The sequence below is a fragment of the Palaemon carinicauda genome, chromosome 8, assembly GCF_036898095.1.
Source record: "Palaemon carinicauda isolate YSFRI2023 chromosome 8, ASM3689809v2, whole genome shotgun sequence".
In the NCBI taxonomy this organism is placed as follows: domain Eukaryota; kingdom Metazoa; phylum Arthropoda; class Malacostraca; order Decapoda; family Palaemonidae; genus Palaemon; species Palaemon carinicauda.
Genome location: NC_090732.1, coordinates 152,988,853 through 153,004,505, shown reverse-complemented (window position 1 = coordinate 153,004,505; position 15,653 = coordinate 152,988,853). Strand labels below are relative to the sequence as shown.

The 15,653-nt window shown below is 43.4% G+C and overlaps 2 protein-coding genes across 2 annotated transcripts in view; both read right to left on the bottom strand.

The window, feature by feature from the left end:
• LOC137646024 (NIF3-like protein 1) overlaps positions 1-15,653 on the bottom strand; it is a 152,798-nt gene that overhangs the window by 93,350 nt on the left and 43,795 nt on the right. The window lies entirely within an intron of this gene.
• The window catches only part of Ciao1 (cytosolic iron-sulfur assembly component 1), a 51,051-nt gene continuing 43,210 nt past the window's right edge, over positions 7,813-15,653 (bottom strand). Inside the window, exon 2 of the mRNA XM_068379156.1 lies at positions 7,813-9,535. Coding sequence (XP_068235257.1) covers positions 8,517-9,518 — 1,002 coding nt within the window. The 5' untranslated portion in view covers positions 9,519-9,535 and the 3' untranslated portion in view covers positions 7,813-8,516. The remainder of the gene's footprint in view (positions 9,536-15,653) is intronic.

Genomic DNA, 15,653 nt, shown 5'->3' with positions numbered 1-15,653 from the left:
AAGATTCTAACTGGGTCCCCTTGCCCTGTATAAATCAAGGGGTGGTGCCCAGAGCTCTGTTCTCTTGACCTGTTACTTAGGTTTTTTGGGTATTCCACCATTTTATATTTGTTGTGTAGTGAACGTCGGGTTGTGGTCGGCATTCGGACACTAGGCAGTTCGGGTGCTACCTCTGGCCACAGTCCGCAAACCACTACAGAGCGCGGGCGAGCGTTGGCGCGCAGGAGAGCGATGGCGAGCAGGCGAGCGATGGCACGCAGGCGAGCGACGGCACGCAGGCGAACGATGGCGCGTAGGGCGTGTAGGCGAGCGACTGCGCACAGGTGAGGGTGCGAGCAGGCGCGTAGGAGATCTCAGAAATGGTGAGAGGGTGCGTTAGCGAGCGATGGCGCGCAGGAGATGGAGCGCACGGGTGCTCAGGAGATCGATGGCGCACAGTTGCGCGATCTGAAGAAGCAGGAAGCGCAGGCAGGAGTGCAAGCGTTTGCACGCGCGATGGAGATTGTTCGCGAGCGCGTGGGCGCGCTGGATCACGGCAAGCTCTAGGTGAGCGCATACGCGCAGGGGTGTTACCCCTAGCGCGTGGGCGTGCAGGAGGGTGCACAGCAGGATCTGGTGTCTGTGCGCGATGGCGCGTAGGCGATGGCTGACGAGCTGGTGGGGTCCTATGGCGCGTAGGCGAATGCTGAAGAGAAGGAGAAACTCGGTTTTTCCTTCTTGCGCCCAGATCCGGAGATCGTGGGTGCGCAGGCGAACGATGGCGTGCAAGCGAATGCTGGCGAGCAGGAGATCGTGGGCGCACGGGGCGCGCAGTTATACACTGGCGAACAGGAGAGCGCTGGCGAGCAGGAGAGCGCTGGCACGCAGGTGAGCGCTGGCGAGCAGGAGAGCGCTGGCGAGCAGGAGAGCGATGGCGAGTAGTTTCAGCTGCAGAAGGTCTCTGGGGCGTTGTCTCCGAGGTTGAAGTTCTGAGCAGAGAGGACTTCACCGCAGGCGAGCGCTTGTGCGCAGGAGAACGTTGGAGCGGAGGGGATACCTGGCGCTTAAGGGACTTGCTCACATTGTGAGAAAGCCCCTTTTGCCCCGAAGGGACCGTTGCCCGTTGAAAACGGGATGCGTGGGCACCCAAAGAGCGTCAGCAGCCAGGAACGGAGATGGCAGACCTTCCTGGCAGGCGAAGGTCGGTGCACAGCGAGGAGGATCCTCTGCGGGGGACTGCGACGGAGAAGAGCCGAAGAGGCACCTCGTAACTCCCTTGTGAGGAGAAGGAAGGCCTCTACGGCGAAGAGGAGGGCGAGCCTTCCGCCGGATACGTCCTCTAGGGGCAGCAGGCAGACCATCGTCAGTCCTCCGAAGAGGAGTCTCTGTCAGTGAACTCCCCCGAGGGGGAGAATCACCTGCAGGAGAGACCGTAGGACTTAGCTCCACCCTCGAAGGATGTTCGGAGGGAGGAACTAAGCCTTCAGCTGCATCGGGAACCAAGGCCAGGGTTTGACCTAACTCGTCGGAGGCCCCTGCCACAACAACATCGACGATAGACAGAGGGTCAACCTCTGCTACCCCCGGTGACTGTTTGACAGCAGCCCCCAACGGATTAAGTCAAACAGGGCTTCCTTGGAGGGAGAGCCCTTAAGCCCCAAGGAAGCCCAAAGCTGCAACAAATCACCATTAGCAACATTGTTAAAAGATAAATCCTCCTCCGGGGGAGGAGGAGGAGCTGCCTCGCTATGGGAGGCAACTCCCTCTCCCGAACCCTGAGGTCGGTCAACAAAAGAACGGCCTACGCTACCACTCGATGGCCTCTCGGAAGAGACAGCTCAAGCGGGAGCTTCGGAGGAGGTTCGGGCTACGGAAGAAGAGTCCTTGGAATTTTCTTTCTTCAAGGAAACTCTTGAAGGAGAAAGATCCCTTTTGGACTTCTTCTTCCGGCGCCGGGAAAACCTCTCCCATTGGGAGGTAGACCACTCCCTACACTCACTACACAATTTGTCTCTATCACACCGTTGGCCCCAGCAGAACGGACATAAGGTATGAGGGTCCGTTTCGACCGCCGACATATCCGTACCACAAGGGCGGTCAGGTAATCCGGGGCACTTCCGCATAATGGTAGAGGCCAACTTCCAAGCACACTCTGCAAAGAAAAAGCAAAAAAGATTAAGGCTGTCAAAAAGCGAGGGTGGGAGCAGACATGTCTGTTCATCACCCGAACCAAAAGCAAAGAGAGCTACTCACCGGTGTGCGAGGGGGGGAGGAGTAGCTAGCTACCCCTCCCCTACCCCCTCGCTAACTAGCGAGGGGGTAGTAAACCCTCGTTAAAAATTTAATGGCTCGTCATTTCAGCTACGCCGAAAGTAATACCCTAATTAAAAACCGTGGTTTGTATTTCGGTTACGGAACAATTAAGTATTATGTATCTTTTAAGTAAAGCTATCCATTAGCAATGTAACTTATATATAACTTATTGTTTTAACATATAGTTTATTGTTTAACAAAAGAATAACCATTGTAATAATGGAAATAAAGATTTTGACTTTGACTTTGATGACTTGGGGACTACGAACAGACGGTTGTAAAACTCCGGGGATGGTCTGTCGCTTATCTCCTCTATGACAGCCTTCTGCACAAGAATCTCTATTTCTCGGGTTAAGGCTGCAAACTTCTCCAAGCCTGAAGAGCAGGCGGGTAATGTGATGGGAACATTGGACAGAGGAATGGAGTAACCGAACCGGAGAATTTGGGTCACCCAGTGCTTTACACCTCTGCCACACCATTCCTCCCAAAAAAGGCTCAATCTGCCCCCTATCGGAGCATGAAGGATTGAAAAATCACTTGGATGATTTCGTGTCGGGTTTGGTCGAGGACTTGGTTGGGTGTCGTAAATTCGATTGAGGCCTGACGAACGGTCTAGACCTACCCCCTCGAAAAGGTTTCCTCTGCAAGGGTGATTCCAAGGCGGTAGTCGTCACAGTCGAGGGTTTAACCCACTTAGAAGACTGGGCAAGCATGTCATTAGTAGACTTTTTTTCCAGTACGGACAGAATCATGGCCACTATTTCTTCAGGAAACAGATGATCCTTGTCGAGAGGAGAAAACAAAAGTGCGGACTTCTGAGGCAAAGCAACTCCTTTCGAAACAAACGAACACCAGAGCTGTCTTTTCTTAAGAGTCCCGAATGCAAAGAAAGGCCAGTTCATCGCAGCCATCCCAAACCAATTTGTCGGCACATGACAAAATCCCAAGCCAGTCCGATGCCAGGTCTTCCTGAAGAGTAAGGCAATCCTCTATTTTCGTAGCGAGAGCTCCAATCGTCCAGCCCAAGAAACTTATAATTTCTAAAATCTTGAAAATATTCTTTACCAAATGGTCCAACTCGGGGGATGTAAAGAATGCTTTCCCAAGTTTAGTTCTCTCTTGACCTTCAACCAATCTTCTATATCACGAAGCGAATGTTTAGCAGCCTTGGAAATAACGAGCTTCGGAAGAAGAGGATCAAAATTCTTCCTTCTCATCAGGAAAATGGAAGCAGGCGATTTGGGAGCGGCTGCTACGAAGTAATCCGGGTACATGTCGAAAAGGTAGAGTAAAAGTTTTGAATAACACGAGAGAGGAATAGTGTCCGCTTCTAAGTCCTCCTCGTCATCAGAAGAGATATGCGATAGAGACGGTTCTTGATTCGAATCATTGTTCTTCGAACATTGCTTGTTTTCTTTCATCCAGTTCATCAGCTCTAGCAACTGTCGACGTAACGAAACTAGATTCTCTTCTTCTAGTGTTGAAGTCGAAGCACCTGGAGTCGTGGATTTCGACACATTCGCCACCAGAGGTGTCGTGCCAGTCGAATTATCTGTCGCATGCGAAGTCGAAGGACAAGTTCCGACAGTTTGATGAGTCGAAGATCTCGACGAAGTCAGAATCAGTCGTTCCACAACCGAGTCGAAGGCAGCTGTCGCTGTCGTAAGAATACGAGGCGAAGTCCACGTATCTACGCTACACGACGGGCGAGTGATATCTACTTCTTTGTTCCTTTTCACAGGAGGCGAAGAGAACACCTCTTCAGTTGAACGTCTCTTCAACGGACATGAGCCTGAAGAATCACGCCACTTACGACGTCTAACAGGCAGCGAATCACTCGACTCTGTCGATAACTGGTCACCGAACAACACACCTTTCCAATGGGATTTAGTCGAATTCTGCTGTCGCACCACAGGATCGACTGAGGAAGCGACTGTCTGTGGGTAAACCCTGACAGTCTCCTTTGGACCTCCGGTATGTCTTCTCCCCGAGCCGGGGGAGCGGAACAGTGACCTTCGTCTAAGAGAACTATCAGGACAAACAGCCACCCCTCCGATTGCACGTCACTGACACTTTTCACTTCACTAGAAGTCTTTCCTAAGAAAGACTTTACAGATAAACCTAACTGCATTAACGTATTAGCTAGTACATCAAATTTCTTTTCAAATTTAGACTCAAGACTGGCAATGGTGTCAGGAGAAACTCCACAGGAAGTTGGCAAAGGAGTTACAGGAGCAGGAGAAGGAGGACTCAAGATCGGAGACATAATAAGAGGAGAAGGAGAAGGAATAGGAACAGGTGCTTCGATAGACGAAACAGAAAAGGCTAAACTACACTTACTTTCAGCTCTAATAGCCGCCTTCCTCTTCCTATCCCTAATTACTTTCCCCGAGTGAGAAACAAAAACTTTCCACTGTTGTTCACTCCAATCCTTGCAGATTCTTTAGAGCACTCACAACCCCTACACTTAATACACTTAGTGTGCGAATCATGAATTAATTTAACTAACCTAGTTTTGCACCCTCCGGCGCAAAACTTAACTACTGAAGGACTAGAGTCCGACATGATGGTATGACCACAAAATTGCAAAAAAAATTCAGCTTCAATCCTACAACATAGAGTTTGAATACTTCACCAATATTGGAGAGATAATACTTCCCAATAAATGAAGAAAAAAAGTCTGCACCGACCATCGATGTTCACCAGAAGCCAGCAGAGAACGAATTGATGTTACCTGGACAGTTGTACCTACAGCTCCCTCGAGTGGAGGGAGATGACGTCACCTACATCAGCGTGGCGGCGCCACCGCAGTAGTTTTGAATCTATTGTCTGCCATTCCTAGGGAACCTACAGCTGTATAATTGTTTGGTAAGGCACTGCAATAAAATCTATTAGCTGGTGAGCTTCAAAAACTCCTTCCTAATGGAGTAGAGCAGTTCTTAAAATGTAAACACAATGCACCTGTTCATGGCATGAAGGGGGAAATGTCTGCAAAACGTATCACCTTCGCCTGCTCTATAAAGCATAGTTGTTGGGTCCCGGCCGAGACCATTCATTCACCTGCATCGAGTCCATGGATGTTTCTCAGAATTAAATTTGCAATCAAGAATCACATCTAAAATTTTAAATGAACTGTCCATAGTTGAAAAGACACTGTCAATACAAAGATCTCATTGTTAAGAAACCACTGACTTTGACCTTAAAATCACATTATTATTATTGCTTGCTAAGCTACAACCCTGGTTGGAAAAGCACAATGCTATAAGCCCGAGGAGACCAAAAAGGAAAATAGCCCAGAGAGGAAAGGAAATAAGGAAATTACAAGAGAAGCAATGAGCAATTAAAATAAGAATATTTTAAGAACAGCAACATCAAAATAAATCTTTCACATACAACCTATAAAAACTATTAAAAAAACAAGAGGAAGAGAAATAAGATAGAATAGTGTGCCCAAGGGGACCCTCAAGCAAGATAACCCTACCCCAAGACAGTGTAAGGCCATGGTAAAGAGGCTATGCCACTACACAAGACCAGAGAACATTGGTTTGATTTTGGAGTGTCCTTCTACTAGAAGAACTGCTTACCAAGGCTAGAGATTTTCTCCAACCCATACCAAGAGGAAAGTAGCCACTGAACAATTATATTGCGGTAGTTAACCCCTTGAGCGAGTGAGATTTGTTTGGTAATCTCAAGTGTTGTCAGGTATATGAGGACAGAGGAGAATATGTAAAGAATAGGCCAGACTATTCAGTGTGTGTAGGCAAATGGAAAATAATCTGTAACCACAGAGAAGAATCCTATGTAGTATTGTCTAGCCAGTCAAAGGACCCACTAACTACTAACAGTAATATCTCATACCTCAAGTTTTGTCGGAGTTCAACTATATTCCCCATAATTTGCACCATGTGCTAATTTTAGCTATACAGGTATCTCTATTTAAGGGATGGAATTGACGCAGAGTATCATCATCTGAATTTGCTACAAGCTTGTTTTACAGGTCAAATACATGTGTATCACTATTAATCTCATATAACCATTAAGATTCATAACAAAAACCCTCCCTTAAGTTATAGATGTTTTAATCTCCTACTTACTCATCTAAATATCAAAGTGCCTATACAGTTGTTGCAAGCAAAGGGTAGAGACTTAACCTTCTTACAAATTTCTACTAACTAAACTACCCTAATAACGATGCCACTGTCGTTCTAGTTAGTTACCAATTCACTTGGCTTTATCACTAACTTTAATAGAACCACTGAACTACTACTGCCTTATGGTTCTCAAAACCCTTTGGCACTTCCTGAATTTTAGATACTCTTCAAACTTGATAGAGATATACCTTTAATCTCCTTTAAATTCTATTACCAAATTACTGTACCCACTTGAATCTTAAATCAAATTGGTGTGTCCCACTACAATTACATGAAGTTCTTGAGATGTAACGGTCAGCTGTGTGTCCACCCAGTGGCATCACCTATCAGGTCTAGAGTACATAACAGGAGAAGGGGAGATGGGTAGAAAATTTCATTTTTGAATGTTGGGATGTCAGCGGCTTCAATGTTAAAGCATGATGATTACCAGGTAAGATTCCCTTAAATATTTCACGATTTCATTGATAAGTTTAAAGGAAATATTTTGTGACCTTATTTTACAGTTCTGTTAATGGCTGGTACAGTATATAACTGATACTGTAGTTTACTCATTTAAACCGAGCCTTTCTTTCAATTACCACACCTAAGTAAATAAAAAATGTACTTGAAATAAACCTAACCAAGAATTTCCTTCTATGATTTTCACTAAAATTTACGCATGCATAATGAAAAAATCTTTACTACTAAATGAAACAACACTAGATACAATGTACTGTAACTGAGAGCAGACATAAATACATTAGTAAATAAATTAATAAATATCACTTTGAATACTTCACCTTCAAACTTATTTCCCCATTTCTCAAAGCTGAAAAAGTTTTTGTATTACAGAGAACTACTTAATGAGATAAATTTAACTCAGTGCATATCAAAGAACTTTCATATAGTACTGAAAAGAAGGCATTTTTTTCAAAAATATTTTATAGTACTTTCCTTCTGTGGGGAACTGTTAACAGTGAAAAAATCAACTTCATGCCTATTTCAGTTTTCTAGTAGAGCACAGTACTAAAAGAATATATTTTTTCATCATTTACCATAAGCAAAAGTTAGATTTTAAGTAAGAAATATTATCTAGTTTCATAGATGTGACTGACTAGAATTAAGAGACAATTTTGAGTTATGAATTTAATGTACAAGAAAGTGGTAATAAACAAAGAAAATTTGTTTTAGAGGCAACTTACGGTATTTCATAAATTCAAAAAGGCCCAAATTGGAGCAAATTATTTCAAACACAAATTCACAATCCAAATAATGAAGTCTTATATCATCGGTATAGCTTTCAATGATTTCTGTCTGGTATAAAGACTATCAACATAAAGTGATAGCAGCAGGCAAACCATCATGATATACTGTAGTGGTTTCATGGCTAAATGGAAAAACTTCTGTAAAGGCTTGTAAGTTTTATTCATTCTCTATACGTAACTACCTCACTAATCAGGATTATGTACAATAATATAGAAAACAACAATGCTATAACAAGCATTAGCAAGTAGCATTTAACCATACGTATCTATCTAACTGTCACAGATAATTAGTATAGAGGTACTGCACAGTACGTACCAAATATTCACCGTTTACCTTATTATTCTAAAACATTTACATATTTCTTCTTATAAAAAGTTTAGGGTAAAATAATGATTCTAACTTGATTTTTGGGGTAATATTATAATTTCATTAATCAAAATATTAATGGACCAAATAAATATGCCAGTCAGGGGTTCATATACAAGTTTGACATCACAGGAAAATCAAATAGAAATTCTATTTTCATCACTAAAAGGGCATATAAAATTGTATCTGGAACTATACTTTTAAGTGAGAGTACCTGAATTAACATTACTTTAACTAATTAATTGTAACAAAACAAAAGGAAACATTAGGTGTATAAACAGCATCCAAATGATAAAGTTACTGTATATGATGCAGGTTTTTTTCAGAGTACACTACTGTACATTAAAAATATATGGCCTAGTAAAGATCTACTTTAGAATACAACTGGGTTCTACAAACTTAACTGTAACAAGAACAAATTCAAAGCTTCAAAAGATTATTCACAATTTTGTTTGTATATAATCAAAAAATGCTTGAGAAATCCCAAAGTTTTATTGTACCATCATCACTTGACGATGCAAGCAATCCTAAAGTTGTGGGGTTCCAATCAACACTGTTCACATCTTCTGAGTGAGCTTGAGGTATAGTTAAAATGAGGTCAAAAACAGGTGCATTTTTATCACAGCCTGGTTGTTCTTTAAAGATGCGTATGGCATCATCCCCGCAAGAGGTGGCAATGGCACCAGAAAGAGGACACCAAGCAATGTCATAAATTGTGCGGTTGTGGAAACCAGAGAGAGTGGCTACACACTTCCATGCAGGTTCATTATCGGGAGTGGGAACATTTTCTTTGTTACCAGGCAAATACTTTTGCCAAATCTTTACAGTACAATCATCTGAACAAGAAGCAAGTCGCTGGCCTTCAGAATCAAAGGCAAGACCCCAAACAGTTGATTCATGTCCATTAAGAGTGGAAAATGCAGCCCAATCATCTCCATCTTCTTTATACAACTTGATGGTGTTATCATATGAAGCTGAAGCAAAAATATTTTCACAAGGATGAAACACAACCCTTTTCACATCTTGAGTGTGGGCGGGCAGAACAGATACGCACTCATATTCATCCTCTTCAGCAATTTCCCAAACCCAGACAGACTTATCTCTTGAACATGTTGCAAGAAAAGTACCTGATGGTGACCACGCCACACATTTCACTTCATTTTCATGACCTTCTAAGGTGGCAGTGCACTCAATGTCATCATTTCGGCAATCCCATATATTGACAGTAGCATCAAAACTAGCGGAGGCAAAATTCTTACCACAAGGTGACCAAGCCACAAATCTAACAGTGCGAACGTGGGCCTCATTCAAAATGGCCCTATTGACCCACAAATCTCCTTCCTTTTTCCAAAGACGAATAGACCGATCTGATCCACATGACGCAAGGATAGTGCCTTTGGGATTCCATGACACGTTCCACACACGGTCCTTATGGCCAGTAAGAGTCTGTATACAAGTGGTCATTCTTGCTCCTCGCCACTCTGCAAGAAAAAATAATGTGCTATCATGCACTGATTTCAATTTGTTCAATGAATCAATTGAGAATATGGCAGTAGCATTCACTGGCACAAGTTCACAATGTTCATTCATACATAATAAGTTACAACGGGAATTTTTCTGTTAATTCCTTTCCCAATGAATTTCACTCTGTAAAAGTAAATCATCTAAACAATCACTGAAAAAATTACTGCATTCACCTTTATTATAGTTAACATGCACCATAATACATTTAACAATATGACAACTGAAACATTGGATTTGATATTAAAACATGTTTTCATAATAGAATAAAATGACCCCTCTCTCTTTCTCCAGCAGACTGTTGCCCTGTCTCCTAAGTGCACTACACTGTAGATTGTAGTTAAGGTTATAATATCCCTCCAGAAAACAGCTGTGTTACTTTCCAGACTTTTTGCATCCCTTCTTTTTGACCTCTTCTAACTTATGTAGTTCAAACTCTCCTGGTACCAGTTTTCTCATTTCACTTAGAATGAATCCTCCAGTTTGTAGAAATATTGTTATTCAATTTATTGGCTACGGATTACCTGTTTTAAGTAAAGCAATTTATCAAAAAAAAAAAAAAAAAAAAAAAAAAAAAAAACAATACTTACAAAATAATGTATTCATACATAGCTCCAAGGGCTAACTTTCGGTAATAAAAAGTTAAAATGAAAGTTTCTCACAGATTATTATAACAATATTACATGCTAAGCTACAACCCTAGTTGGCAAAGCAGGAAGCTATAAGCACAATGGCTCACTGGAAAAATAGACCAGTGAGGAAACAGACAAAATTGTATGCCTGAGTGTAGCCTCAAACAAGAGAACTCTAACCCAAGACAGTTGAAGACTATGGTACAGAGGCAATGGCACAACAAAAAGACTGAAGAACAATGGTTTGATTTGGGAGTATCCCTCTCCAACAAGAGCTGCTTACCAAAGCTACTAAAGTCTCTTCTACTCCTACCAAGTGGAAAATAGCCACTGAGCAATTACAGCACTGTACAGTAGTTAACCCTTGAGTGAAGACATTTTTTTTCGGTTATCTTAATGTTGTTTGGTGTATGACGAAAAAGAAGAATGTATAGAGTAGGCCAGACTGAATATTCGGTGCATGCATAGGCAAAGGAAAAATGAGCCATAACCAGAGAGGGATCTAATATAGTACTATCTGGCCAACAAAGGACCCAATAATTCTCTGGTGGCAGTATCTCAATGGGTGGCTGGTGTCTTGATTAACCTACAACCTGAAATGCTGTTGATGAATTGAATCCTCACCAAATTTTGGTGTTGTAAACAATACTGGCATATGCTTACATTCTTTCATCACATTATTTCTGAGTCCAGTAAATTTTGGGGATTGGGAGATTATCTAAGAACATCAGGTATGTAGCATAGAGTACCGTAGTACCTCTGGTTTAAAGGTTTTAAATGCTACTCATGAATGGCAGAGGCATGGGACAGTGACAATGTCCTTGCTAGCAGGCAATGGCCTAAAGACTGACCATATGATCAGCACCCAAGCCCCCTCTCCCTCCAAGCTAGGAACAGGGAGTGCCAGGTAATAGCTGCTGATGAGTCAGCAGGTAGACCTTATAGGCTTCCCCAAAACCACCATCCTTAGCTCATAAAGATGATGTAGACATTACAAGAAACTAGCGAGCTTGAGAGGGACTTGAACCTAAGTCCAGAGATTGCCAGGCAGGGACGTTTCCAATAGATCACCACAACCCGAGGAACTATGAATACGAGCACACAAATTTGAGTTTGGCTATATGAGTAAAGTACTGCAGAAGCCTACAAGGAAAAATTTTGAGACAGTGGGCTCTGGGGGGCATGTGACTGAGTAGGGACTCACTCTTCTTGGCTCTGGAGATAAGCTGATGGCTTCTATGGCAGGAGGACAAACTCTCTCCTGCCTTTCCCCCTGACCCAGCACCTACACCAACCTATCCTTAAAGGGCAAACTTTTTGGAACCATGGAAGACCACAACAGTTGTAAAGCTCCATTAACCTAGAAACCTGGTTCCCCCCCCCCCCATTTCTCAGGGGGAAAGTGAGGATCTACCTGCTTTGAGGTTTGCCCTAAAGTTAAAGGACCATCACTCTTACCCAAGGGGACTCCACAGGTGACTGACAGGGAAGAGTCACAAGAAAGTGTACTGGGGAAATGGGAAAGAAGTCAGGACTTCTTTGACCTCGACGGTGAAGAATCCTTTTTTGACTTCTTCCTCCTCCTGCTGTACGCCTCCCACTGGGAGGATGGCCACTCCCAACACTTCGTTGCAGGAGTGACCTCAGCAAGATGGGCATAAAATGGGAGAATCGGTCACCCTCTTAGACATGAAGATGCCACACTTACAACCCGATATCCGGAGGCAAGTTCGCATCTCCAGCTTCCTTACAGAAGACAGACACTCTAAAACAGACTGGAAAAGAAAAAGTGAAAGATTAATAGACCAGTACTCCAGCAGTGAGAACGTCCACTTACACCAATGGCTGAAATCAAAGTAGTTTGTCAGTGAGCCAGCAGTGGTGGGTCACTTCTCCCACTAACGACTGGTAACTATAAATTCTAAAGACTATGTGCTCTAGCTTCACTGATATCTATCCTATGTAAAGGACGATAGTTTGTATATGTACCGAAACAAATAAGAAAGGCATTTGACTCACAAGATATTACAACTGAAAAGCCATACCTCAAAATAGAAACCGAAACAAATAAGAAAGGCATTTGACTCACAAGATATTACAACTGAAAAGCCATACCTCAAAATAGAAACACACGGACATCATGATTAGAGGTTCCCAATAAACATAATGAAAGACTCATGTGCTTACTGGTGGCAAGGAGGAACTATGCACCCTGCTCTTACACCCAACCAGGGACTCTGTATCCTTCCCAACTGGTTTCCCTTCTAAAACATGGTCTTTTTAAATGCATCTCCTAGTTTCACTCATTATAACTTGTAAAATATGACTTTCAAATAGGACTTTACATCAATTACCTAATAAAAAACATTCTAAACATCAATAAACACACCCGTAACATCTATTACTTCCTCCAAAAGTGAAATGGTAATAAATTTGGCATGATCCCAACATCATCATGTGAAGGTCTGCCATTGGCCAAAAAAAAATAACAAATTTATAAGTAATTTGTATTTTTCCTAGTATACAAACCTAGAGCTATTTATAGGGTATACTTTTGGCACAGCTGAAAGACAAGCCATGATAATTTTAGTGAGGGATAACTACCCTATCCGCTAGTTAGCGGGTGGGGGAGACTGGCTACCCTACTCACTCACACCTCTCAGCTGAGTAACCACTTTGCTTTATGGCAGGACTTCTCGGGGGACAGGGTGGCAGGCCAATTTGTATAAATAGCTCCAGGTTTGTATAATAGGAAAAATACAAATTACTTACAAATGTATTATTTGTTCAGACGTAGATACAAACCCTTCGCTATTTATAGGGTGACTTAATCTTAGGAGGGAGAAAGTCCTAACCAACTGGCCTTGCTCATGACCCGGGGTCCTCTCTATTTCAATCTGTGATCGATAGTAGATGGGACCCTACCCTCGCTAAAATCAAGTGCCGATATGAGATAATGCACTGATAGCGGCCTCAAGAAGCTTGTGTGTGAGTGAAACTAACAGTGTGGCTTGTCTTTAGCATAGGAACTCGAATACAGAACCTATTGTTCTTAAAGACTTACCCAATACCCTCCTTCTAAAAGGTATTGGGGACGTAACAAAGTATTCTTCTATACTTAGGAGGCACAAGGGAAATGGGTCTTACCTGCAGCGAGGTGAGGTCAGCTATGCTGAGGCTTGAGGAGCTGTTTTCCCCAGAGGGGAGAAGGTGAAAGGAAGAAAGGAGCCAGGCATTCTTACTCATTCACCCCAGACTAACACGGATAGCCTCAGCCCTGAACCCTCTGCTACTTGTCCATCAAGGAGCCTGTGGTGTTTAGACCATTTGTTGTGCGACCACCACAGGACCAATGGAAAAGGTCTCCATGTTCTTGTGGGTTACGTCTTTGCAGGTAGTGGGCCGTGAAGGTCGACTGACGCTTCCACATGCCCACTTAAAGTATCTGCACCACAGAGTAGATTCTTGAACGCTATGGACGTAGCCACGCCACTGACGTTATGAGCTCTGGGTCTTAGGATGGAGGAGAATCTAGATTGAGAGTAACATCAATTGCCTTACGATCCCAGAGGGGAAGGAAATACTTGAGGTCCTCCTCTTGACCTTCCCCGTGCTGGTCAACAGTGCCGACACACGGGGGCGAGCTGGTATCGTTCTTTTAAGGTAATCCCACAGACTCCTCACTGGGTAAAAACCCAGTTGATGGGTTTTCAGTTACCGAACGAAGACTCTTTATTCGAAATGGGCTGCACCTAGGGTACAGCACACTCTGATTTTGAGTCTTGGCAATCCACTCAGGAACGCCGTTGAGGATTACTTCTCCCTGTCTCCTAGGGTAGGAGACATCAGAAGATGGATCATACAACACACTAACTCTCTTGGTCAAAACCCCAAGTGAGTAGAAAGGCTGTCTTCCGTGTACGGAAGCGATCTGCTGCAGGGCATAAAGTTCGTAGAGAGCGGCCTTCAGAGACTAAAGGACCCGAACCGCGTTCCCAGGAGGAGGTTGAGATCTGGCGGGGGACAAGTTATCTCACACTTGTATAAGTAAAGGCATCGATGGGAGAGAATCCCCTTCCACGACATCAGTCACAAAGGACCGAACACTTCGCCTGAAAGACCAACGCTGAAAAGTGTCTGAGGAGCCTAGACATCTTTTCCGTAACTTGTTGCGAAAGCCCTCTCTGAGAGGGGTGGTGTAGGATCGTCCCAGGCATGAAGTCGAAGCAAAGCTACGGCTTAGGAAAGTGTTAGCATGTGGCTGCTTGGAAGATCGTACCGTGAAGGAAGATCCCTCGGAACTCCGTCAGGAGCTGTAGAAGGTCCGGGAACCATTCTGCGGATTGCCATAGCGAGGCTATTGGAGCTCCGTCAGGGGCTGCAGAAGGTCTGAGAACCATTCTGTGGGATGCCATAGCGAAGCTATTGGAGTCATTGATAAGACCTTGCTTATCCTGACTTGGCTGAGGACTTTTTCACCAGACCGAATGGGGGAAAAAAAAAACAAGGCACACTTCTAGGCGCCCCCCCCCCCAATCTTGGAATACATCTTGTTTGAAGGCCTGGTGTTCCGGGAATGGGGAATGATCGAGTAGGAGCCTGAAGATCAGGGCCGCTGCGAGCATAACCACAGTCGGGGACCTCACAAAGTTAAGACTTTGTTGGATACAAGATGATTCCAAGACACTAGGAGCCCACTATCTGGATGGTTTTGCAAGCACATTCCTGTACCAGGAATGATGCGAGCAGATGGGGGCAACTAGTTGTCCTCTGTCCATCTGAAGCTTTGTACTGCTAGATCAGAGGTTTCCAACCTTTTTTTCAGGCGACCCCAATCATGCAACTCAAGCCATGACCGCGACCCCACTAGTTTAGTTGTATAAGTATTATATATTACTAGTTGTTGGCTGTAAAAGTAAGGGACAGTAAATATCCGTCTATAAGAGAGGTACTATAAGATTGGAAAAGACAAAAATGATATTTTGATTATAAAATAAATTTTTGAATATACTTACCCGGTGAATATATAATAGCTGACGTCTCCGACGGCTCGACAGATTCCAAAAACTCGCGAGCGATCGCCGTGAAGGTTGCGGGTGTGCCCACCAGCGCTGACTATCGGCCAGATACCGCATATACTTGTAAACATCTCCAGTTCTTCTCAGTCCCCTAGGTCTCTATCGGGGAGGAAGGGAGGGCCTTTAATTTATATATTCACCGGGTAAGTATATTCAAAAATTTATTTTATAATCAAAATATCATTTTTAAATATTAAACTTAGCCGGTGAATATATAATAGCTGATTCACACCCATGGTGGTGGGTAGAGACCAGTATTAATACAATAAAGGCATATATGCTCAAGAGTTTTTGACAATTATTCAAAAAACAGACTTAAGTATAGGTACCTGGTAAGGAAGCAGATTCTGATTATTACTCTGCCTCAT